This window comes from Carettochelys insculpta, chromosome 29, assembly GCF_033958435.1.
Source record: "Carettochelys insculpta isolate YL-2023 chromosome 29, ASM3395843v1, whole genome shotgun sequence".
NCBI lineage: Eukaryota > Metazoa > Chordata > Testudines > Carettochelyidae > Carettochelys > Carettochelys insculpta.
In genome coordinates, this window is record NC_134165.1 from 7054396 (window position 1) to 7079356 (window position 24961).

The 24961-nt window shown below is 65.5% G+C and overlaps 1 protein-coding gene across 1 annotated transcript in view; it reads right to left on the reverse strand.

The window, feature by feature from the left end:
• NOTCH3 (notch receptor 3) overlaps nt 1–24723 on the reverse strand; it is a 46321-nt gene extending 21598 nt beyond the window's left edge. The window contains exons 1-13 of the mRNA XM_074979555.1: nt 24555–24723; nt 17041–17122; nt 10560–10702; nt 9997–10332; nt 8862–8984; nt 8341–8574; nt 6158–6313; nt 5677–5862; nt 3339–3452; nt 2205–2318; nt 1441–1674; nt 902–1012; nt 355–547 (exon numbers count right to left, since the gene is read on the reverse strand). Of these exons, the coding sequence (XP_074835656.1) occupies nt 355–547; nt 902–1012; nt 1441–1674; nt 2205–2318; nt 3339–3452; nt 5677–5862; nt 6158–6313; nt 8341–8574; nt 8862–8984; nt 9997–10332; nt 10560–10702; nt 17041–17122; nt 24555–24639 (2111 nt within the window). The 5' untranslated portion in view covers nt 24640–24723. The remainder of the gene's footprint in view (nt 1–354; nt 548–901; nt 1013–1440; nt 1675–2204; nt 2319–3338; nt 3453–5676; nt 5863–6157; nt 6314–8340; nt 8575–8861; nt 8985–9996; nt 10333–10559; nt 10703–17040; nt 17123–24554) is intronic.
• Nucleotides 24724–24961: the final 238 nt, after the last annotated feature.

Sequence of the window (24961 nt, forward strand, 5' to 3'; positions counted from 1 at the left end):
GGGGCAGGAGCAGGGGCAGGGCGGGGTCGGGGCTGGGCAGAGGCGGGGGGAGAAGCAGGGGCAGGGCGGGGTCGGGGCTGGGCAGAGGCGGGGGCAGGAGCAGGGGCAGGGCGGGGTCGGGGCTGGGCAGAGGCGGGGGCAGGAGCAGGGGCAGGGCAGGGGCAGGGCTGGGCAGAGGCGGGGGCAGGAGCAGGGGCAGGGCGGGGTCGGGGCTGGGCAGAGGCGAGGGCAGGAGCAGGGGCAGGGCGGGGTCGGGGCTGGGCAGAGGCGGGGGCAGGGGCAGGGGCAGAGGCGGGGGCAGGGGCAGGGGCAGGGCGGGGGCGGGGCTGGGCAGAGGCGGGGCCGGGCTCCCACCCGTTGACGTCGTCGCGGCAGGTGCCATGCACGCAGGGGCTGCTGCTGCACTCGTCCACCTGGGCGTAGCAGTGGGGGCCGTGGAAGCCCTCGGGGCAGAGGCAGGTGAAGCCGTTCTCGCCATCCACGCAGGTGCCGCCGTTCTGGCAGGGGCTGGACGCGCACTCGTTGATCTCCACGTTGCACAGGGGCCCTGCGAGACAGGCCGGCTCAGCACCCCACACCCAGCCAGCGCCTCCTCCCCTCCCCCAGCCAGGCCCCCGCCCCAGCGCTGGGACCCCCGTCCCCCATTTATCCGCCAGCAGCAAATCGGGCTGTGCAGGCCAGTGAACACAGGCTGCCAGCTGCAGGCGCTCTGCTAGGCAACTGGGAGCCCCGGAATCCCCCCGGGCCACCCCCAACGCTCAGCTCACTGGGAGCACCGGCCAGGGCCCCAGCCTGCCCAGCCCTCCAACACCAGGACTTCCCGCAGAGGCAGCAGAGCTCGGGGGTCGGCCCCCAGGGCCCTGCACCTGCCTGCCCCCACCGGAGGGCCCCGGGCCCCCACCTGTGAAGCCGGGCTTGCAGATGCAGTCGTAGCGGTTGATGCCGTCACGGCAGACGCCGTAGTCGCAGGGGTTGCTGGCGCAGTCGTCGAAGTTCACCTCACAGTTCACACCTGAGGAGAGGGGCCTGGCCATTAACCCGGCGCTGGGGGCTGCACGTGCTCCAGTACCAGGCGGGTGGGAGTGAGGGGAGCTGACGGTGGGAGCAGCGGATGCACCTCGTGCCTGGGGGGACTTTGTGGCAGTGCATGTCCCAGGGCAGGGGCTCACTCGGATGGGGAGGGGCCATGGATCTCAGGGGTCAGTGAGGGAAGGAGCACACACTTGGGGGGGAGGGGCCATGGAGGGCCCCTGGGGTGGGGTCACAGCACCTGGAAATGGGATGGGGCGGGATTGCGGTCCCTGGGCTTGTAGTGGGCAGGGCCGTCCTGGGGGTGTGGTGGGGTAGGGCCGTGGGGCAGGCTTGCAGCCCCTGTGGGAGGGGCCGTGGGGCAGGGCCGTAGCCCCAGGGAGTGGAGGGGGGTCACAGCCCTGGCCCCACCTGAGGTGCCGGGCAGGCAGTTGCACTGGTACTTGTTGATGCGGTCGATGCATTTGCCCCCGTGCTGGCAAGGGCTGCTGTGGCACTCGTTGAGCTGGTTCTCGCAGCGGTAGCCGGTGTAGCCGGCGGCACAGGAGCAGGTGAAGCTGGCGATGCCGTCCATGCAGGTGCCGTGGTGGCAGGGGTCGGGCGAGCAGTCATCAATGTTCTTCTCGCACAGTGTGCCCTCAAAGCCTGGGGGGGAGCCAAGGGGAGGGGGAGCTCGGGGTTCACCCTGGATGTGGGGCAGCACCCTGGGCCAGGTTCAAGCGCAGCCAAGGTGCCCGCGTGGGACAGACTCCAGTAGATCCAGACGCTGGAGAGTCCAGGGCCGCCCGGAGCCTCCCAGCACGATTTGCCCCCTTGGTGAGGGGTCCAGCCCAGCCCCATGGAGCCACAGGTCAGTGGGGGCCCCATGTGCAGGCAAACAGCCCCAGACTTGGCCCTCAGTCCTCCTTGCTGTGCAGGAAGGGAGCTCTGATGGGGCAAGCAGAGCACACCCCCTCCCCAACAATGTGGCTGACAGGAGAGTCCTGGCCTTGGCACTGTCCTGGCCCCAACCCACTCCCCCCTCGATGCTTCTGTTTAATACACACACCGCGGGTTAGGGGGCACCCACAGGATCTGCCCCAGTCTGCCCTAGCCACACTGGGGGGCACCGCTGCCCCTGCTGATGGGAGGACCCATTGTGGTCCACCTGGTGCTGGGCAGCAGCCCTCACTCACCCTCAGTGCAGCGGCATTCATAGGCATTGGGCCGGTCCAGGCACTTGGCGCCGTTCTGGCAGGGCGTGCTGGCGCACTCATCAATGTCGATCTGGCACATGGAACCAGAGAAGCCTGGGCACAGCAGGGCACGGGGCTCAGACAGGGGTCGGGGGCACCGTAGAGCCATGCCTGGCTCCCAGGCAGGTTCCACGCCTCCCTGGGCTGGAGGAGGGCCCAGGGTGGGGCAGAGCACCCAGGGCCCCCAGCCCACCAGCCCTGGCGCATTCAGCTGCACAGGCAGCTCATTAAGGCTGGTGCATCACCTGGGGCCATTCTCAGGGCTGTAATCTCAGGCACAGCTGCTCGGGCAGAGGAAGGGAGGCCTGGCCAGGCAGGCCAGGGACTCAGGTGGTGAGGGGCACTGCCAAGTGAGAGAGGTACTCGAGGGCCTGCCCTGCTGGGGTGGGCTGTGGCTTGGTGGGGACAGCAATGGGCCAAGTGGACAAACGGCCAGGGGGTTGACCCCAGTGGCCCTGAGGAACCGGGGCAGGAGAGATGCTCGGGGTGGAGTGCAGTCCAGGGGTGGGGCAGGGCGCAGGCTCCAGCGGGGATCGGGCAGAAGAGGGGCCCCAGGATAGGCGGCTGGGTGTGAGCTTGGGGAAGCAGGAGCCAACTGGGGGCAGGGGGTCTTGGCATAGAGCTCCAGAGATGGATGGAGGCTGTGCAGGCAGGCCCATGGCACAGGTTCCACACAGGGCCCAGCAATGGGACAGGTCGGCTCCCCTCCCATCCCCCGGCCAGCATCTGCCCCACATGTAAACTGGGTTCAGGGAGCTGTGTGCCAGCCGGGGAAGGTGGCCCCAGGAGAACAAAGGTGCCATCATCCCCAGTCAGCAGGGAGAGCTGCAGCCTGGCTGTCCATCAGAACCAGAGGTGAATGGAGCAGTGAGGCGGGGGTGGTTACGCGTACCCAGTCTGGGCTCCCTCCAGGCCCACTGGTGTGGGGCCCAGCCTGCCTGGCCCAGGGTGCTTCCATGGGCCCAGCCCAGGCTGGGATCTCCAGGCCTGTCCCCATCCCTCCGCCAGCCCCAGGCTGCACTGGGAGCTCTGTGCCCACCCCAGCCCCAGGGTCCCAGGAGAAGCCAGACTCACCGGAGGGGCAAGTGCAGCTGAAACCATTGACCCCGTCGTGGCAGACCCCGCCGTTGACACAGGGGTTGCTCTCGCACTCATCAACATTGATCTCACAGAAGGTGCCGCTGAACCCTGGGGCCAGAACCCAGAGGCAGTGTTAGTGAGGGGGGAGGGGCTGGGCTGCACCATGGGGCAGGGGAGGCAGGGTCATGGCAGGCTACGGGGGGCAGGGCAGTGCCACAGGGCTGGAGAGGTGAGGAAGGGGCAGGCTAAAGGGACAAGGCATCCCTGGGGGAAGTCACAGACTATGCAGAGGGAGGACAGGGCTGGGGAGGCAGCAGATTATGTGGGGTTAGGGTTGCACCATGGGGCAGAGGCCCTGTGGGGAAGGCCCCAGTGCTGTGGTATCCCAGTGTGGGGGTGGGGGCAGACACTGCAGCAGAGGGGCGCTCAGCCCCACTGTGGTGGGACAGGATAGGGTGGTGAAGGGACAGTGTTGTGGGGAGGCGGGGGCAGCTGCTGACAGATGCTGGGGAAGGAGCAGTGTGGGGGAGCAGGGGTGCCTCTCCCCATTCCCATGGGACTCGCCCCTCCTGTGGCTGGCTGTGTGTGGGTGGGGACCCACAAAGTACTTGAGTGCTCCTCTCCCATGGCCTCCATTAAAGCCAGGGAGCCCCCTTCCCCTCAAGTCCCAGTGCCTCTGTGCCCCATAAATCCGGGCCGACCCCCAGAACCCTCCTGGCCCGGCAGGAGCTGCCCATGCTGGCTGCCCAGGCTGTGACTGGAGGGAGCCTGGGGGCTCTTGAACACTTATCCCCGCAGCGCTGCCCCATGGACACCAGCCCAAGAGGCATGGGGGGTTGGGTGGGAAAGGGCCAGGAGCTGGTACTGCCGGGTCAGGGAGCGCAGAGGGAACGCGCCCCCCATGGCCCAGGCTGGTCAGTGGTGGAGCTGGGGAGACATAATTCTGGAGTCCTGGCTCCTCAGCCCCCCAGTTCTACCCACTAGGCCCCGCGCCCCCCCACAGCGCTGGAGGTGGAACCCAGGAGTCCTTATCCCCACTGCGAGCTGGGGGACACTGATCCTGCTGTAGGCGCTGAGCCAAGCGCCATGCGTGGTGCTCAGGGTGCCCAGGCGATAGGCAGGGGGATCTGTGGGCCGGTTCTGTGCATTCCCCATCCCCACACCACTGGTGCTGGCACTGGGGCCAAGGCTACGTGGCTCCCTCCCCCTCCTATGCTGCCAGGAGCACGTGCAACCCCTCCCGTTGGGCTGCCCGGGCAGCAGCGTGGCCCAGCCGAGCACCCGGCGCTGGGCTGGGGGAGAGACCCGGTGCCCTGGCGAGCCCAGCGCCGGCATGCCCCTCCCCCACTCCAGCCTCACAAAGGCTAAAATTAACGGCTGATTCCTCCCCACAGGGGGCAGTGGGGAGACAAAGAGGAGCAGCCCAGCCCCACGCAGGCCTCCCCCCGCCCCATTAGTATTCCAGGCACAGCCCTGCGCTCCCACCGTCTGGCTGCCGGCTGCAGGCCCTGGCCCACCAGCACCTCCGGGCGAGGGGCCAGCTGCACCGCCAGCCCTCCAGTGCTTAACCTGGGCCAGGGTGAGGCAGCCTGAGTTCGGGCGCCCTCTGGGCCAGGCTGCGGGGGGGAACTGTTGCTTCTCCTTATGCACCTCCTTCATTCTGAGTTAGGTCCTGCAGCCTCCCCTGCCAGGCCTGGTCCAGGATCCCACCCTCCAGCTGCCAGGGGAGGAGCCCTGCCACAGCCGCCTGGGCTCCTAGCTCCTGTGGGGCCGAGCCGAGGTGTGGGAAAGAAATGCAAGCCAGGCCAGAGACTGCCCATGGGGAGCCCTGGCACAGAGGGGCACCCAGCACCCACCCAACCCTGGCCTCTGCTCGGGCTGCCAGCAAGGAAGCTGGCTCCAACCAGTTGGGACACAGGGCGGGGACCCACACCCCCCACTACTGGGCACTAGGCTGAGTCCCAACAAAGTCGCTGGGGTGGGGGGTGAGAGCATGATGCTTTGCAGCTGCCCTGCAGGGAGAGGGGAGAGTCACAGACCTTGTTCCGACAGGACAACGCTCGCCTCCCCCAGCAAGAGAGAACCCAGGAGTCCTGGAGCCCACGCTGCTATCACTTAACCAGCACTGGGTGCCTTGGGAGACACACTGGGCCTGGTCCCAGGCAACCTGTGGTCCCGGGCGCAGGCTGCGCTCAGGGTCCTGGCATGTGCGTGGTGAGAGCGGGGAAGCCGGGCTTCCCTCAGAGCCGGGCCCTGCCCCTCAAGCATACGGGTGGCAGTGCAGTGGCCACGGGGCAGGCCGAGTGGGCCTGGCAGGGGTCTAGGCACTCACCCGCCATGCAGATGCAGGTGAACTCGCCGATGCGGTCGAGGCAGGTGGCGTCGTTCTGGCAGGGCATGGACAGGCACTCGTTGATGTCGGTCTCGCAGCGGGGACCGGTGTAGCCGCGCCCGCACTGGCACTGGAAGGAGCCCTGTGTGTTCACACAGCGGCCAAAGTGCTCGCACGGGTTGGCACCTGCAGGGCACGTGGCCACGTCAGAGAGGGGCTGGGGCCAGACCCTGCTGCCCCTACCTCTCCCTGACCCCACAAAGGAGGGCCAGGCCCCAGCCCCGAGCAAAGGGACATCTTGGCTCAGCCCCCACCCACCCTGACCCATCCCTGAGCAAAGGGCCAGCCCCCCACCCAGACTCATGCCCCCTTCACCCCCGCCCAGCCTCCCCTACCCCAGCACTGAGCAGAGACAGGCCTGCCAGGCCTCCGGCTGAGTCTCCCCACCCGCTCGCCTGTGCCAAGGCATAGGGCACCTCACCGATAGAGCATTCGTCCACATCCTGGTCGCAGGCCCCCCCGGTGAAGCCTGGGGGGCAGGTGCAGATGGCCCGGCCATTCACGGGGTTGGTGTCGCAGATGGCGTCCTCGTGGCAGGGGTTGCTGACGCAGGCGTCATCCAGGTGGCACAGGAGACCTGGCACAGGGAGGGCGTGAGGGGCACGCGCAGGAGTGGGGCAGCCGTCCAGCAGGGGCCCAACTAGGCTGGACTCAGGGAGCAGACCCATCCCAGCAGGCTGGGGTAACGTTCCCCCAGCCCTCCTCCCACCTGCACACACCAACCCCCACAGGCAGCCCCTGTCCCCTGCCCACGCACCCACCCCTAGCCAGGCCTAGCCTCACCCTCCCCCGTACGCACCCACAACCAGCCCCCAGCTGGCCCTACTCCCCATCCCAGTACACACCTGCCCCCACAGCCAGCCTGGTCTCCCCCTCAACACACACACCCACCACATGCCCCCAGCCAGTCCCAGTCTGCCCCCAACTCCCCCACACACACACCCGCCCACCAACACCTCCTGGGGCCAGCCCTGGTCTCTCCAACCTGCACAAACAACTCCCCCCCACACCAGCTCCGACCCCCTGCCAGGAACAACATACCCACCCCCAGCCCCCACACCCGCAACCCTCCACACACACACACCAACCCTTCCCCACCCCCAGTCCCCACACCCACAGCCATCCCCCGACACACACACTAACCTACCCCCACCCCCAGTCCCCACACCCACAGCCATCCCCCGACACACACACTAACCTACCCCCACCCCCAGTCCCCACACCCACAGCCATCCCCCGACACACACACTAACCTACCCCCACCCCGTCCCCACACCCACAGCCATCCCCCAACACACACACACCAACCCACCCCCACCTCCATTCCCCACCCCCACACTCACAGCCATCCCCCAACACACACACCAACCCACCCCCAACCCCAGTCCTCACACCCACAGACATCCCCCAACACACACACCAACCCACCCCCACTCCCCACATCTACAGCCATCCCCCGACACACACACCAACCCACCCCCACTCCCCACACCCACAGCCATCCCCCGACACACACACTAACCCACCCCCAACCCCAGTCCTCACACCCACAGACATCCCCCAACACACACACCAACCCACCCCCACTCCCCACATCTACAGCCATCCCCCGACACACACACCAACCCACCCCCACTCCCCATGCCCACAGCCATCCCCCAACACACACGCCAACCCACCGCCAACCCCAGTCCCCACACCCACAGCCATCCCCCAACACACACACCAACCCACCCCCACCTCCATTCCCCACCCCCCACACTCACAGCCGTCCCAACACACACGCCAACCCACCGCCAACCCCAGTCCCCACGCCCATAGCCATCCCCCAACACACAAACCAACCCACCCCCACCTCCATTCCCCACCCCCCACACTCACAGCCGTCCCAACACACACGCCAACCCACCGCCAACCCCAGTCCCCACGCCCATAGCCATCCCCCAACACACACACCAACCCACCCCCACCTCCATTCCCCACCCCCCACACTCACAGCCATCCCCCAACACACACGTCAACCCACCACCAACCGCAGTCCCCACCCCCCCCACTCACAGCCATCCCCCAACACACACGCCAACCCACCGCCAACCCCAGTCCCCCACACCCACAGCCATCCCCCAACACACACACCAACCCACCCCCACCTCCATTCCCCACCCCTACCACACCCACAGCCATCCCCCAACACACACACCAACCCACACCCACCCCCACACCCGCATCCCTCCCCCCACACACACACCAACCCACCCCCATAACCACAGCCCTCCACACACACGCACGCATCAATCCACCCCCAGCCCGTCCCCAAACCCATAACCGCAGCCCTCACCCATCACACACACCAATCCACCCCCACCCCCAGTCCCCACACCAACCCACCCATCCACACACCAAGCCCCTCACAGCCCTCAGCTCCTTCCACTGGGCCACCCCGTCACCCTTCCCCCAACCTCCCTGCCCCCTTCACCTCGCCCTGCCCTCCCCTCGCCAGCCCCATATCCCCAGCAGGCCATGGTGCGGTGCGGGGAAGGCACGAGGCGGACAATCCCGCAGGGAGGCACACCGGAGAGAGCCAGTCAGCCCCTGCCCACCCACCTGTCTTGCCCATGGGGCAGGCACAGTAGAAGGAAGCCACACGGTCATGGCAGGTGGCCCCGTTGAAGCAGACGGCTGTGGCGCAGTCATCGATGTTTTCGCTGCAGCTCTCGCCCGTCCAGCCATTGACACACACGCAGGTGTGCCCGCCATTGGTGTTGAAGCAGGTGCCCCCGTTGTGGCAGGCGTTGGGCTGCAGCTGGCACTCGTCCACGTCCTCAGTGCAGAACTGGCCTGAGGCAGAAGGGGGCTTAGCCTGGGCTGGGCAGAGCCGGCGCCCCCCGGCGGGGACGGCCCCGGTCCCCACCCCAAGAGCCAGCCGCCCCCAGCCCTGGGCTGGGCAGAGCCGGTGCCCCCGGGGGGGGACAGCCCTGTCCCCAGGCAGCTGAGGACTCTGGACACACCGGCCCTGCTGCAGGGCTGGATCCTGGCTCGAAGGCTCAGGGCCCCTGGCGCTGGCTGCTCGCCTGGGGGTGGGCAGCACGGGGGGAGCTGCCGCTGAGCAGGGCCGGGGCTGGTACCTGTCCACTCGGGTGGGCACTGGCAGTTGTAGGTGTTGACCCCGTCCACACAGGTGCCCCCGTTCAGACACTTGTGGCCCGGGCAGTCGTCAATGTTGACCTCACAGTTCTGCCCTTCGAAGCCTGGAGGATGACAGCCCGGCCCAGTCAGTGCGGGCAGGGGCTCTGCCGGCGCCCACTGCCCTCCCCCACACCCACAGCATCCCCACCCGGCACTGAACCCCGGCCCCTCCCCCACGCCCCCCCCAGCACTGAAGCCCTGACCCTCCCCCATTCCCACAGCACTCCCCCCCCCGACCCAGGTGCTGAGCCTGGCCCTCCCCCATGCCCAAAGCACCCCACCCTCTTCCCTACACACACAGGACCCCAAAACCTACCACCCCACACGCACTCCTCTCCAGGCCCACCACCACGCACATGGCGCCCCCCAGACTGCACTCCCCTCCCACACACACAGTGCCTGAGCCCACTTACCCCCCACCCACACAGAGCTCCCTGCCCCCATGGCCACAAGCCTCCCACATGCACCTCCAGCACCCCCCAACCCACTTCACCTACACACCCAAGCAAAGCCCCTCATCCCGCTCCTCCCCCACGCAATGCCCCAAGCCTGCGCCCGCTCCCACGCGCAGCTCCCTCCAGTGCACTGCCCTCCCCACGTGGGCCACAGTGCCCGGTCCACCCTCCCAACCCACCACCAGACTGCACCCTCCCTACTGCATAACCCCAGGGCCAGGCCAGCTGACAGGACAGGAGGCTGGGCAGGAGCAGAGCTGTGGCTGACACGAGAGTCAGCCTTTATGCAGGGGAAGTGGGGAGAAAACCAGTGGGCTTCGCTGGGCGGGGACTGGGGGTGTCTCGGGGCAGGCGGGGCTGGCCCAGGGCTGGGAGGGACAGTGCCCTGCCTCCCCCGCCAGCTCTGTCCCTGCCGCTGGGATTGCTTCCTTCCTGGCTGGGGCCCAGCTTCCGCCAGCTCCATTTACAGCTTCCGACAAGGTTCCTGCAGGGCTGCCCGGCACCGCCAGCCCTGTGGCCCACGCGCCAAGGCAGGGAGAGCCACACTCCCAAGCCAGGACTGCGGGAGGGGATGGCGCCCCCCCAACCAGAGACCTCCCAGCGCCGCCAAGCGCCTCACCCGGCAGGCAGGCGCATTCGTAGCTGAGATCGCCCGTCTGGCGGCATGTGCCCCCGTTGAGGCACTGCGAGGGCGCGCAGGGTGTGTAGACTCTCTCGCACAGCTGCCCCGTGAAGCCGGCAGGGCACTGGCAGCGGAAGGAGCCCGGCGTGTTGAAGCAGGTGCCCCCGTTGCGGCACACCCCCGGCGCCCGGCACTCATCCACGTCCGCCCGGCAGTTGCGGCCCTGGTAGCCCGGCGGGCAGGTGCAGTTGTAGCGGCTGTTCCAGTTGGTGCAACGGGCCCCGTTGGCACAGGGGTTGTTGGCGCAGGCATCCGCCAGGGAGCAGTCCTGACCTGGGGGCAGGGGTCTGTGAGTGGGGGCTGGCTGGGCATGAGGACACCCCAAAAAGCCCTTCCCCCAGGCCCAGCACATCCTCCCCCCCGTGCCAGCTCCATTCCCCTCACCCCATCTCCCCCACGCCTGCAAGGCACAGGGTCTCCTCTCCAGCCCTCCTCCAAGCTGGGCTCCATCCCCCAAGACCAGCATGTCCCTGTCCCCACCTGCCCCCCGGACCCCTCACCTCGGAAGCCCTTGGGGCAGGTGCACTGGTACTGCACAGTGCCATCCTTGAGGGAGCTCTCACACACACCCCCATTGGTGCAGGGAGACTGGTGGCAGGGGTCCTGGAACTGACAGCGCTCCCCAATCAGCCCGGGCTGGCACCTGCCAAGAGGGGGAGCAATGGTGTAAGCCCCCCTCAGGGTGAGGGGGGAGACTAGTGTTCCCTGTAGCTAAGCCCTTGGGTGGATGCCCAGGAGAGATTCAGGCGCTGCTCAGACGACCAGCAGAGCACCCACAGCTGAACCCAGCTGGTAGCCAGCCTGTCTGATGGTGGTGCACATCGGCACAGGCCTTGGTGCAAATAACAAAATGTATTCTGCCCACAGGTGCAAAAATGTGCAAGGACCCTGGGGAGGCTTCAGATGAGCACCCGGAGCAGCACAGGACAGCCACATGCCCATCCCCACCGCATCTGAGCGCCGCCTCCTGAGTCAAGAAACTAGAAACATGGTGGAGGAGAGGTCCGTGGCTATTAGCTGGGATAGGCAAGTGGTGTCGCTCCAGCCTCTCTGTTTGTCAGAAGCTGGGACTGGGCGAGGGGGCGATCGCTGGTGACCGCCGGTTCTGTTCTTTCGCTCTGGGGCACGCGGCATTGGCCCGTCAGAAGACGGGAAGCGGAGCTAGATGGACGTTTGGTCTGACCTGACACAGCCACTCTTGTATCACCTCGGGTCAGCGCCAGGGCGTCTCTGGCTGGTCTCCTTTCTGGGGTGGGGGGGGTACAATCTACCAACTTCCTTTGCTTTTATTGGTTATCGAGGTCCCTGGGTGGGGGGAGTGATCCCTGGCCTAGCTCATTCACCCACCCTCCCCCAGCGTGCACCCAGCCAGCACGCAGTGCCAAGCCGTGGGCTCACCCGGCCGTGGGGCCGCCCAGCCTGCTACAAGCCCCCGGGTGCTAGACGTGGGAGCTGCGCCTGAGCTCAGGCCATTCCCTCTAATGCCCATTGCATGGCACTGGTCTCCAAACATCCCTCCCCTGCGCTGCCCATTCGCCCTGCGAGCTCAGCTGCCTCTGCAGGGCCTCACATGGCAACAGCTTGGACTCACTTGTGCCAGCTGATCGCTCTGCCCCCAGATCTCCACTGAAGCCATTAACCCCTCCTCTCTGCTCCACCAGAGGGAGCCGAGCCTCCTGGCCACAGCTGTTAGCCCTGACCAGGGGAGAAGGGGCCACCCAGCCAGGCTCTGCTTTCTGCCCCAGAGGCCTGGTCTGCAGGCAAACCGGCCTCAGCTAGGCATGGCTCCAGCTGCAAGCCTGGGCACTCGTGGCATGGCTGTCCCTGCACAGATGTGCTAGGCCAGTAAGGGTACTGTCAGACCCCACAGCGGCACCCCACATGGGCTGTACTGGCACCCTGCATCAGGAGAATCAGCCCATTCACTAGACACTGTCTAGACCCCCTCCCTGCCCCCTACCCCCCACACTGCCCTGTCATTCCTTAGCACTCACCTGCTGCTATACCTCTGAGCACCTGCCCAGCTCCAGCCCCGCTTCAGACTCAGGGACCCACTTCCCAGAGCTCGTCCACAGGCCTAAGACCACCTCAGACCCAGGGACGCACTATCCGAGCTCGTCTGCACCCCTAGAATCTCCCAGGGACCCACTGCCTGGAGCTCACCTGCACCCTTAGGACTCCCCTAGGATCCAGGCACCTGCTGCCAAGAGCACGTCCACAGAGGTGCCTGCTCCCAGCAGAATCCGGCTCAGCCAGCAAGTCCAGACCCGTCTCCAGGGAGAGCCTGGCAAGGAGCAGGGCATGGAGCCTCACCTTCTGCTCCCCATTTCCCTGCACACAGGGGCCCTGAATTCTGACCCCAAGGGCCATGGCTGAGTGGGGCCAGGCCAAGCTGGACCAGTGCATGCTGGGAGCTCTGCAGAGGGGGCCGGGGAGAGGGATAGTGATGGAAGACACAGCACAGGCCTGAGCCCTCCCCCGGCAGACCCACCCAGCTTGGTAGCCCTGCTCTCTGCCAGAGCAAAGCCACTGGCCCATATAAAGTGGAACCACCTGGCCTGGCTCAGACCCATGGCCCAATGCCGCCTCTCCCCTTTGGTGTGCAGGTCCCTGCCTGACCCTCCCTCCCTGGAGCCTGCAGATGACCATGCCTGCTCCAGCAACAGTCACCCGCTAGCCCGGCCCTCCAGCCCCCCCCCCCCCCCCCCCGCCTCCCCCACCACCAGCAGTGACACAGGCAGCTCCAGTGGAGCAGGGATGCCCTGTCCCCCAACTCCTCTCCATTCCGTCTCCCTCCAGCCCTGGGTGAGATGCTGATGCCCCACTCCCCACATGTGGGGGAACAAGGGTGCTCTGAGCGCAGGGCGGGTTTGGCAGAGCTTTCTCACTGCACCCACCCGCCATGGGCAGGGGGAAGGAGCTGGAGCACCAGGCCTCCCTGCAGCAGGAAGCAGAAGCGGAGCATCCCAGGACCTGGCAGCCCCCTCCCCCACAGGCAGAGCCAGGCTCCCCGGGGGGAAGGCAGTCCCCCCCCGGCAGTGCTCCTGCCTGCTCAGGTCTGGGGAGCAGAGCCCAGCACCCAGCCCACTGCCTGGGGCAGTGACGCAGCAACTCCACTACCACATCACCCCATGAGTCACGCCACTGGTTGCCATGAGGTCCATGCTCCTGGAAGGGTGGGATGCCCTTGGGCACGTGAACGCGCAGGGACACAACTTCTTCCCTTAGCTCCCAGCCGCCGGAGGGAGAGGCCAGCTTCAGAGAAGACAGACCAGGAGTCCTGACTCCCAGCATCTCCTCCCCTTGCTCTGACCACCAGGTCGCACTGCCCTGCTGCTCCCAGATTTCCCTTTTGCCTGCCAGATGGGGATTGCCCTGGAATGTGGCCCCAGCCATTCCTCAGTGGTCCCTGATGCCCTCCAATACCATCATCCCACTTGCATTCCCCCACAGCCCTCCCACCCATCTCCCATCAGCCCCTGCTGCAATCCCGCTCCCCACCTGTGCCCCCCCTTCTTTCTGAGTCCTGGTCCAACTCAGGTCCTATGCTCCTTCAGCGCCTGGGTGGGCACGACCTGGCCTGGCAGAGCCACCCAGCTGCCAACCCAGCTCCAGGACAGAACGCCAGGGACCACGGGGCTCTCAGAGCCATGGGGAAGCTGCCCCTGTGAGGGGCCCCACACATGGAGGGAGACAGAGAGGCAGATTTTTCGCACTGGGAAGGAGATCTGCTCTCCCCCGCCCCCAGCACCAGCTCGGCTACAACCTGTTTGACAGGTTCCAGCATCACACTGAGCCAACTGCAGGGAGAGCCCTGGCTGCTCCCTCCCCACTGCACCCTTCTGCCCCACCTGCCCCCCTCCCCATGGCTGCGCTGCCCCCTCCTGCCCTCTGCTTCCCCCGGCCAGTTCCTTCTGCTCTGCCCCCTCCCCATTGCTCCCTTCTGCCTCCCGTGCTCCCCCCTGCAGGTCCTCTCTCCTCTGCCCCCTCCCCACTGCACCCTGCTGCCCCGCCTGCCCCCCTCCCCATGGCTGCGCTGCCCCCCTCCTGCCCTCTGCCTTCCCCCCCCCAACAGCCCCTCTGCCCCTGCCCACCCCCTAGCTGCCCCTCTCTGCCTCCCCGCTTCCCCTGCAGCTCCCCTCTGCCCTGCCCAGCTTCTCGGAGCACCATGATCGAGAGGCACAGGAAGTGCCTGCTCCAGTGAGATGGGGCAGGGGAATGGGGGCACTATGCTTCTTCCAGCACTGGGCCATGGCACTCCAGCCCCACACTCCAGCCCGTGTCTTCCAATGGCCAGGAAGTGCAGCCCCATCCAGATCCTGCTCCTGCTCCAGGCCGGGGCAGCGTGGCAGCCAGTGATTCACCTGTTCTGGGCGGGGCAAGAGGCCCAGCCACCTGTCTGGCATTCCAAAGCAGGCAGCAAGGAGGGGAACCTGCCACTGAGCACTCCAGCACCTGCCAGCGCAGCGGCTGTGCCATGGCCCGGCACTAGGGGCAGCGGAGAGGGCACAGCACCAGAGCTGTCCAGCTCTTCCTGACTTGCTGGCCAGGACGTTGGGGGCATGAGGCCACCCAGGATGCCAGTGCAGAGCCAACCACCATCCTCAGAGCACAGCTCTGCTGGGAGCTGCCCAGGCCACCTGCACCTGGCCTCCAACGCTCAGCCCCATCGGGCCCCAACTAGCCCCAGCCTGGAGAGAGGCACCCCAGCTATGCAGCCTGCCTTGCCCTCTGACAGCTCCCTCCACACCCCACGCTCATGCTGCAGCCAGACGCAGGAAGGAAACGGCAGTGGTCCCGAGAAGGCAGTCGCTGGGCTCAGAGACAGCAGGGCCCATGGCAGAACAGGGGCACTCGAAGTCTGGACTCCCAGGTTCTGTCCCAGTTCTGCTCCCACCAAGCAGGGCTGACGACGCTCACCCTGACCTAGGCAGCCCCCAACCCTTGCAGGTGGCTCACCAGGGCTCCACGAGCCCACTGAATGGCACAGCACTGCCACACCCATCTCCCATCTGCACTGACCACTGTGGCTGGCACGACGGGAGCCCCACTGTAGCAGGCCAGGGACTCCCACGGCCCACTGCCACCTCACCTCTGTTCCCAGCCCCCTCCCTGGGGTCTGCGTGTGCTCCCCACACACCTTTACGGCGTCGCTAGCTGCACTGAGGTCCAGGGCCTGCAACCCCTCCTGCCAGCCCCTCTCCAGGGGACTCATCCCCCTACTGGGGTAAGAACCAGGAAACTCAGCACACTTCTTCCTGGCCTCTCCCAGGAGACCAGCTGCTCCAATGAGTGCTGCACGGATGGGTAGCCCAGTCACCCTAACCCGACAGGGTCAACCCAGCCCTGGACCCAGCCTCACATACCCTCCACCAGCTCTGCAGACCAGCAGCTGCATCTCTTCCAAGCGCTGTCTGCAGCCCCTGGGATCAAATGACTCCAGGGCCCCTCGCAAAGAGGCCCCCTCCTCTGGGAGACTCTGGCCAGAAGGAATGCCCCCCAGCCCCACGGGCAGGAAGTGGGGAGCAGCGGGGGCGGGGGGAGAGCACATGCCACTGCTAATACAGTGCTGCAATCTGGGAATGCAGCAGACGCAGCAGGGAGGAAATAGCAGTTGGGGGGGCAGCTCCCGGCCCCTTTGCCAGCAGGGTGATGGGTGGGGAGGGGAGGAGCAGCACGGGACCTGGCCTCCCCAGAGGGACAGCCGCCAGGACACGTGCCTGCCCCACAGCACCTCAGGGGAGCATGGAGAAAGGGAACGCCCCCAGCGTGCCTCCCACTCCCGCCAAGCTTGGGCAGAAGCACTCCCCAGGGCCATGTCCCAGACATGCCCCAAACCCTCGGGGCACAGGGCTGGCTGCAGCGATAGTGCCCAGAGCAGCGGGAGGCCGAGAAACCCTGGAGGTGAGCCCAGGCTGTCCACTCCCTGCCCAGGGAGCTAGCAGGGCAGCTCATTCCCACCTGGCAGCCAAGGGCCGTGAACCTTCCAGGCCATCTGTCACCAGGCCCCCCACCCACCTCTCAAATAAATAAATGAAAACAACTGGAGATACACATCCCCTAGAATTAGAAGGGACTGTGTGAGGTCATCTAGTCTAGTCCCCTGCCCTCTTGGCAGGACCCAGCACCATCCCTGACATCTATTTGCCCCAATCCCTAACTGGCCTCTTCAAGGATTGAACTCACAAGCCCATGTTTAGCAGGCCAATGCTCAAACCACTGAGCTCTCCCTCCCTCTTCTGCAGCTCCCCACTCCCTCCAGCTTGTCCAGGCTCCAGTGGGAAGGCCTCACTCCCGCCCTCCCCCTGATTTCTCCTCCCTCAGCCCTCCCCACCTCCAGCACTCCCATTCCCAACAGCAGCCCCCAACCCTCCCAGGCCACTCTCGCAGGTCTGCTCCCCTCCCTTGGCCTGGCAGGGGCTGGAGGAGTTGACCAGAAGTTACCTCACCGTAAATCGTTGCTCCCCACACTCCCCCAGCCATGAACCCTCTGCCCTGCCAGTGTTTCCTACCCCTGGGCAGTTCTGCCAGCCCCACGGAGCAGAGCAGCATCTGGGGCTTGGTGCCAGGGCCCCTCCCTTCTGCCTGGCACCCGCCAATTACCTCCAGCTCCTTGGGGCAGGGTTGTGTTGAGCTCAGGGGCTGCAGGCGCCAGGTGACAGCGTAGCAAGGTGGGGCCGAGCTGGGAACAGAGCCCAGCGCTAAAACCTGGGTTTGTGCGGCCCCAGCCGAGGCACCGGACTCACTGTCCTTATACCTTACAGCCCCACTGCAGGGAAGGTCCCTCCCGCCTGCTAACCCAGCCCCAGGCCTCCCGTCCCCTTGGTTCAGACCCGCCCATCCACCCACCCCAGGGAAGGTGGGAAAGGCCCCCACACCCTGTGGATGGTGCCCCCAAGCCATGGAGCCCACCATGCTCACTGTCCCGCATTGCACAGCAGCGCGTCCAGCTCCCGACCTGCAGAGCTGGGGATTACTTACATGCAGGCTGCCTTCCCGTTGGAGTAGATGATGCACTGGCCGCCATTCTCACAGGTCATGGAGCCTTCCAGGCACTGCACAGCTGCAGGGGAAGAGCGAGAGAGGGCCCATTAAAGCAGAGGAGCTCCTCTGGGTGGGGAGCCCCGCGTAGTTAGTGCATGAAGGTGGGCACAAGTCGCTGGGATCCAGAGGGCTTCCTAGCAGCAACCCCTCACAGCCAGGCTCCCACACCCAGACGGCCCTCGGTCCAGCCGTTCAGGGCAAGCCGCAGGAAACACTGGAGCGGGTGGAGCTGCTACTAGGGCTGGGATTTCAACAGCCACCATTAGGCCACAAGGACTCTGGTGCTAAGCTGTGCAGTGCAGTGCAGCCCAGGAGCAGAGGGGAAGGGGAGAGACACTCCCACCCCCAGCTGACGGATAAGTTCCACTCCCAGTTAGAAGTTCAGCTTGGCAGTGTCCCCCGCTGCACCAAGAGAAGTCTGTGTGACCCCCTCCTGCCCAGCTCCCAGTGCCATCCATTGCCCCCAGGAGAGAGGGGATGTCCAAGGTCCTGGGAGTGACCTGCAGGCTCTGGTCAGATGCTAGGGTCCCCCCACCCCAGGGCTATGGGAGAGATGCCCCCAGAGCTGTGGCACATGGATCCAGGCTGCCAGGACCCCACCAGGAGAGGAGCCAATGTGGGGCCTGTCAGGGCCTCACAATCTGCCCAGTGTCTCCATCAAATGGACAGCAACCTGCCCTGCTAATCCCTGCCCCTCCTGCAGCAGTAACCTGCCAGCTCCAGCCTCAGCTCAGACACCCCCACCCTGCCCCATGGGATGGGCCGGGCTGAGCTGGGCCGGGTCGTGCTGTGCCAGGGGCTACAGGCAACATAGATCAGAGGTGGGGCATCTCAGCCCTCAAAAAAGGGCACAGAGGGGATGGTTACTGCCTGAGGCTCCCCAACAAACAGGCCAGGACACCTTCCCAGCTCCCTGCACAGCCAGCCCTGCCAGGTGTCTCCACCCTGTGTGCTGGGTGGGTCACTCCAGGGCATGGAGCCAAAGTCCCCAAATGCCTGCCCCAGCCCACAGCCCAGAGACCTGTTGCCCAGGGCAGCTCCATCAGTGTCCCCATGCCAGGGCTGAGCCAGGCTGCCTGTGCCGGCTGCCAGCCCTGGCTGAACCCAGTCTGGGAGCAAAGGGGCACAGCACCCAGCTCCAGGAGCCCTGTCCCCCCGTACCCTGGGGCAGCTGTGCCAGCAGACCACAAGATCCTCCCCACCAAACACACACACACACAACGGGTCACTGCCTGGGCTGTTAATGAGGCACACAGGTCCCAGTCTTCCCAGCTCTCCAGGGGACCTGGCTGGATTAGCCCCTGAATGAATGGGGATCAGATGTCTCTCTGCCCCATGGCTGAAGCTCCAGGGCTCATAAAGCAGCTGATCCCAAAGGGAAACCAGCACCAGTTTTCCATGGCTGGGGAGGGGGGCACAAATCCAACAGACCCACTCCCACCCCACCCCAGGCCTGGGCCCCACAGGCCACGTGGGGCTCAGAGGCCTCACTCCTTCCCCTACCAGCCATTTCCTCCAGACCCAACTGGAGCATGCTGCGTGCCCAGCACACAGATCAGCTCTCAGAGACAATGCAGCCCCCGCCCCTCTCCCCCACTCCAGCCGGCTCCGCCAGGCAGCCCCTGAGCCAGCACTGCGGTGGAATTCACTCTGCGGGCCAGCCAGCCCCCTCCCCACACGGGTGGCATCAGCCTGAGGCAGTTCCCGCCCCCACCCCGATCCCGGGGCTCCTTCGCCCTTGGCGCCAACCCCCGCCCTCAGGGGCCCAGGCGTGGCAGCTTTGGGAGAGGGGGACACGCCGCAGAGAGACTCATTCTCCTGGGGAGCTGCCGCCCCCCCCGGGACGGCAGGGAAGCCCCAGCCTGTCGGGCACAGAGGCCAATGTGTCTGGGGAGCAGCCAGCCCAGCCCAGCCCAGGCCCCCCACAGTGGAATAGGGCCTGTTCCAAACTGAACTGTGTGCCGGGGGGGTCCCCCCTGCCTCCCAAGGGGGGCGGGGGGCCTGAAAGCCTCTAAGATGAGTCCTAACTTCTTCCACCCTACAGAGAGAATGGGGGGGAGGGGTCCTAGAACGTTAACCCTTCAGGTGCCAGCTCCAACTGCCCATTAGCAGGGAGGCCAGATGGGAAGCACCATGGGGCAACCTCTGCATGCACCCATCATTGCCTCCCAGAGAGGGCACCAACGAGAGCTCAAGGCACACAACTAGGAAGGGGGCTGCCAACAGTCACCCAGAGAGTCCGTAGAACTTGTGAGTCCCGATTTCCAGCCCCACCCCCAACTTGAACCCATTACCCCTACTTCCCCCCCAAAGCCAGGGACTGAACCCAGGAGTCCCAACTACCTGCCCAACCTCCCATTCTAACCCATTAGCACCCTTTCTCCCCCTCCCCCACCACCCAGGCCAAAGCCACCACCCGCAGCAGCAGCAGCAGAGGCCCCATCAGTGCAGAAATTCAAGGACGGCGGAGATAAGAGCCTGTGGGAAGCTGGGGAGTTCCTGCTGCCAAAGGTGGGGTCAGCCAGGATGACCCTGGAGGCTCTGCTGCCCTAGAGAGCTCCGAGATCCCAGGGGGGTGGACAGACACAGAACTCCCCCACTTCCCACAGGGTAGGGCACCTCAAACACAGCACCTGCTGCCAACACAAGCGCCCCCAGCCCCTCACTCGGGGGAGGGGTCTGGGACCCTGCCCCCGGCAGTCCCTACTGCGAGGTGCCGCAGGCAGTGAGGGGCTCCCGGATAGCAAGGCACGCACCGTGTCAACGCACACCTGGCCCTGGCCCTCCCGCCCCCAGAACGCTCTCACCCCACACAGCAGGGACGGGCAGCACAGGGTCCTTCCCCCAGCGCAGTGCACGCTGGGCCACAGCCCCCCATCCCTCTGCACCAGGGGCCTGCAGGCTCTCCTGATGGGCATCCCTAGTGAGGGTCGCCCCCCAGCAACCCCTACTGCCCAGCAGCCCCACCTACCAACCTGGGATCCTTCCCAATGGTGGCCTAAGCAGAGCCAGTGAAAGTACTGCAGACAGGCAGGGACCCGCCAGCTGCGCCAGCAGATACTTCCCAGCTGTCTGAAGTAGCAGCGGGGGGACCCAAAGGCCAATCCAACCGAGTGGATGTTGCCAAGCAGGATGCAGGATCCAGACCAGGGGAAAAGTGAAGGGGGGTGAGATGAGGCAGCCAGGACTCCTGGGTTCTATCTGAAACGCTGCCAACAAGTGGGCTACTCACTTGCCTCTCGAGGGAGATTTCTGCCGGGGCAGAAGCAGCCCTGACCTGCTCAGGGTCCCAGGGAAGGTGCGGCCAGTGCCCAAGGCTGTTGGTCAGGGATCCAGTTGCTACAGCTCCCTAGGGCAGGGGGAGGGCTGTTTCTGCCAGCCAAGGACCCATAGCTGGACCAGAACTGACTATGATGGGACAGCAGGGCTGGCATCTCGACCTGGCCAACTGCTCCTTGCCCCAACAGTGCCACTGACTCCAACTCAGTGGCTAGTTTGAGAGAGCCAGGCCTCTCGCCTCTAGCAAGTGCCAGCTGTGATCCAGCTGAAGGGGAAGGCAGGTGAAGAGAAGGATCTAGAGATGCAGGGGTGATGGAAGTGTCAGGTCCTGTCTTCCAGTCCCAAGGCACAGCACAAGTCGCACCACTGGCCCCAGAAGGCATCCTTGGGTGCAATCAGCAAGCCCAGGGAGGCTCACCCATGGCAGGTGAAGGGCTGAGTTTTGTCAAAAACCCTGAGAGTAGGGGGCTTGAGAGATGCACACTCCAGCCCCCTGGATTCCTGCTCCCCACCCTGGGTGGACAAGCAGGTTCAGGCCCCAGTTCCAAACCACAGGGGAAGGCGCTCCCTGCCCAGGCAGAGATCCCCTGAGAACAGGTCCCCAACGTCCTTTCAGATAGAGCAAGGGAGCATGTGGCCTCCACTGGTTGTGCTGGGGCAAGCCAGCCTCCAGCCTCACACATCCCAGGGCTGGTCAGGTCCAGCCTTCACCACTACCTGAGCACTTGAATGGCCACCCAGGAGAGAGTCAAATATTGCCCAGACAATTAGCAGAGCACCCTCAGCCAGCAACATGTGTTTTTACTGGTGGTGCACATCACACATGCCTCGGCCCACACAAAATTTATTTCACACATGGAAGGAAAACTTTAGAGAGCACATCAGTGGGGTCCCTGGGTCTCCCCACTACTGCAGCCCATGGCTTTGTGGGAGGAGTGTTTACAACCGGATTAGACAGTGTGATTGTTCAGGCAGCTCCGCGGCCCTCTCCAGATTCCACAGCTCTCCAGCTGCCTAGCGGCTTTGTTCGCAGGCTAGCAACGCAGTGGGGAGAAGAAAGGGACAGGCGAGTGAATGGCTCAGCCGGCTGGCCCTCTCTGCATCTGGAGGGGAGGCAGCTGTTGGGCTCTACACACTCCCCGGGCACAGCCGGTGCCAGTGAGGCAGGGTTCCACTCTGTCTGAGGGTGCAGAAGTGACAGGCCAGCTCCCAGGAGAGGTGCAGAGAACACCCACCCACTGCCACCCAACTGCTGTCCCCCACCCATTCCACAGGGCTAGCAAGGCAACCACTCCCTCCAGCCCCTTCATCTAGGGGATAACATCAGGCAGGCCCACAAGCTGTCACACCCCACACCCCAGGGAGCCTGTAGTGCCGTACGCGGGCACAGAGGAGCCACTTGGTGAGTGCCAAGCTGAGCCAGGCTGGTCTGGCGGAAAGAGGAATACAAATGGGGTGACCAAAACCACACGGGAAAGCCCTGGAAACAGGCAGGCTCAGTGAAGCAAGCAGCTTTGCAAAGGTAAAAACAAGAAGTCCTATGGCACCTTATAGCCTCACAGATGCGTCTGAGGAAGCGGGTCTCTGCCCACGAAAGCGTCTGCTCCAATAAATCTCAGTCCATACGGTGCCACAGGACTTCTCGTCGTTTTCGCAGATACAGACTTACATGGCTACCCCTCTGATATTTGAAAGGTAGGACCTTGGCCCCAGGATGCAGGCAAAGCTATGGGCTATTGCCGGTCCCTCCAAGATTTCAACTCCAGAAGGGGGAGACCACTCCCCATAGCCCTGCAGCTCATCCCTAGCACAAGAGTACCCCAGGCTGCTGCCCCAGGCACACTAGGATGGGGGGGGGGGCGCACTAAATCCACCTCCCCCCAACCTGATTTCTACTTCTACAGTGCCAGGCAGGAATTGGCGTTGAGAAAGCAGCTAAAGAAGTATAATTTACTCCTCATACCACAAGAGCTACAAGTCACCAAATGAAATGAACAGGCAGCAAGATTAAAATAAACCAAAGGAAGTCTTTCTTGACACCTCACACTGTCAACCTGTGGAACTCCTTGCCATGTGAAGGCCAAGGCTGTAGCAAGGTTCAAAAGAGAACTAGATACATTCGTGAAGGACAGGTCCACGGGTGGCTATTAGCCCGGATGTGCACGGAAGGCGTCCCTAGCCTGTTTGTCAGAAGCTGGGAATAGGCAATGGGGGCTGGATCACTTGATGATTGCCTGGTCTGTCCAGTCCTTCTGGGGTACCTGGCATTGGTCCAGGGAGACGACAGGACACTGGGATAGATGGATATTGGGGTATGACCCAGTATGGCCATTCTTATATTCTTTCCCAGAGCAGTCCAAGTTGAGCCCCCTGTTGCCCAGCCCCCATGGCTGCTGGAGGAGGGGTCCGAGCAGCTGCAGCTACAAAGGCCTTGTCCTCACAGGGGCTGGCACACAGGCTAGGGCCACCTCTCCCTAGCGAGAGCACTGTCTGGAGACTGGCTCCTGGCTGCAGGACTGAGATGTCCCAAGGCTCCGTGAGGGGGGGGCTGACACCAGCAGTCTGTGCGGGAGCAGCGTGCCCAGATCCCTGTCTAGCCGTGGGGCCACGCAGTGCTGAGAAACCAACGGCGGGACTCCCGCGGCGCAGCGAGTTGCTCAACAAGAACAATGCTGGTCTATGTCCAGCCAGGCGGAGGGGGGTGGGGGGGATGATACTCCAGGGCATCCCAACCTGCAGCAGCCATTCCACAGGCCCTGGGCCCAGCCACATGCGCTCCCATGAGCTGGGAGTGCAGCAGCAGGATGGGCACCCGCAGCCGCACAGACCAGTCGGGTGGCTTCATGGGTGAGCGAAACCCACGCTGAATAACAACCCTGCACCATATTTACCCTTCGCAGCAACTCTCTCATCACGGGCACATTGCCGTGTGCTGGCATGTCTGTGCATGACACCCAATTAAATCATCTTATCTCCCCTATGCATCACCACCTTTCCCAGCTCACGCACTAGGCAGCCTGGGCTACTGCGGGGGTGGCTGGGCTCCCAGGACTCTTGCTGACTTTGCTACTTGCCTGGCAGGGGTGGCCAGGAGAGCCAGGTGCCAGCCGGCCCAGCAGACCCCCTCAGCATTCACAGTTCTCACCTGGCCTCCTGGGTGCTCCCCACAACCCAGCTCCGGGGAGCGGCCGGAGCCCGGACTGGGCCATTCTTGGGGCGCCCCAGGACTCCTTCCAACCAACACAGAGGAGTTTGGGGGGAGGAGGCAAAGCAGCTGCTGGGGCATCTGTGTAGCACCTCAGCCCCTCCTCCCCCATCCCACGCGCCGCCCGCCACACGTGCCAGCTCCAGTGCCCCCCTCGTGGGAAGCCATTTCCCGGCAGTCCCAGCTGCCCCCCGGCCCGGGGTTCCTGCACCCCCTCCGGCGCGTGGAGAGCCCGGGGAGGAGGCCGCGAGCGCAGGAGGGCGGGAAGCGAGCGGCGGAGCCGGATCCGCGCTCCAGGGCCGGGTTTCCCCGCGCTCCCGGCGGCTGGAGCAGGCTGCGAGGAAAGTTTGTTCCCGTCGGTAAGGAAAAAGGCGCAGCGCGGGGCCGCTCCGCGCAGCTCGAATCAGTGCAGCCAAGTGCGCGGGCGGGGCCGGGCGCCCCCTCCCCGAGCGCGGCTCACACAATGGTGCAGGGCTCCTTTGTGCTCCGACCCCGCTCCCGCTCCCGCTCCCGCCCCCGCCCCGGCGCGGCCAGGAGAGGGGGCTCCGGGCAGGGGCAGCCCCACAGAGGAGTTACAAGCGGCTCCCAAGTTGGACAGAGCCGCCCCCCCGCCCCCCATTCAGCCGCCGATCTGTGCCGGGGGGGGGGCAGGAGGCGGCCCCGCACACGGCTTTGATCCCCCCCCCCCCCCGCCCGGAGAAAAAAGTTGGGCAAAGTTTGTAAGGAGGAAGCGAAGGGGCCCGAGAGCCCCCCCCCCCTGCACACGACGCCCCACGCGACTCCACCCTGGGAACCCCAAAGCCGCCAGGGCCCCCACACGCCGCGAGAGCCCCTCCCCGCCAAGGGGACCCCGAAAGTACCCCAAGAGCGGGCGGCGCTGCTAGAGCTCCCCAGGAGAGGGGGTCCCCTGGCGCCCGCAGCTGCCCGATCCCCGCCCGGGTCCCCCCCTCTCTCCCCAGCCGCTTACCTGCTCCGGCTCCCAGCTGCGCCAGCAGCGCGATGCCCAGGAGGCCGCCGCCCAGCAGCGCCCGGGCCCCGGGTCCCGAGCCCATCCCGCTGCTCCACCGCCCCCGCCCTAGAGATCCATGGAGGGGCCGCGAGCCCCGCGCCGCAGAGCCACACACCAGCGCGCCCTGGCTGCGTCCCTCCCTCCCGGACCCTGGGAAACTTGCCCCGCCAGCGGCTTGAGGCCCGGCCCGGCCCGGCCCGGCCGCCCCTCCTCTGCGCGGGGCGGGGCCCGGCCGCCGCCTCCTCAGGCTCTCACGCCGCTGCCTCCTCCCCTCCCGGCCCCTCTGCTCCGCTCCCGGCGAGGCCCAGCCCCAGCCCCAGCCAGCGCCCCCTGCCCGAGCCGGCGCTGGCAGGTAGGGAGCTGGC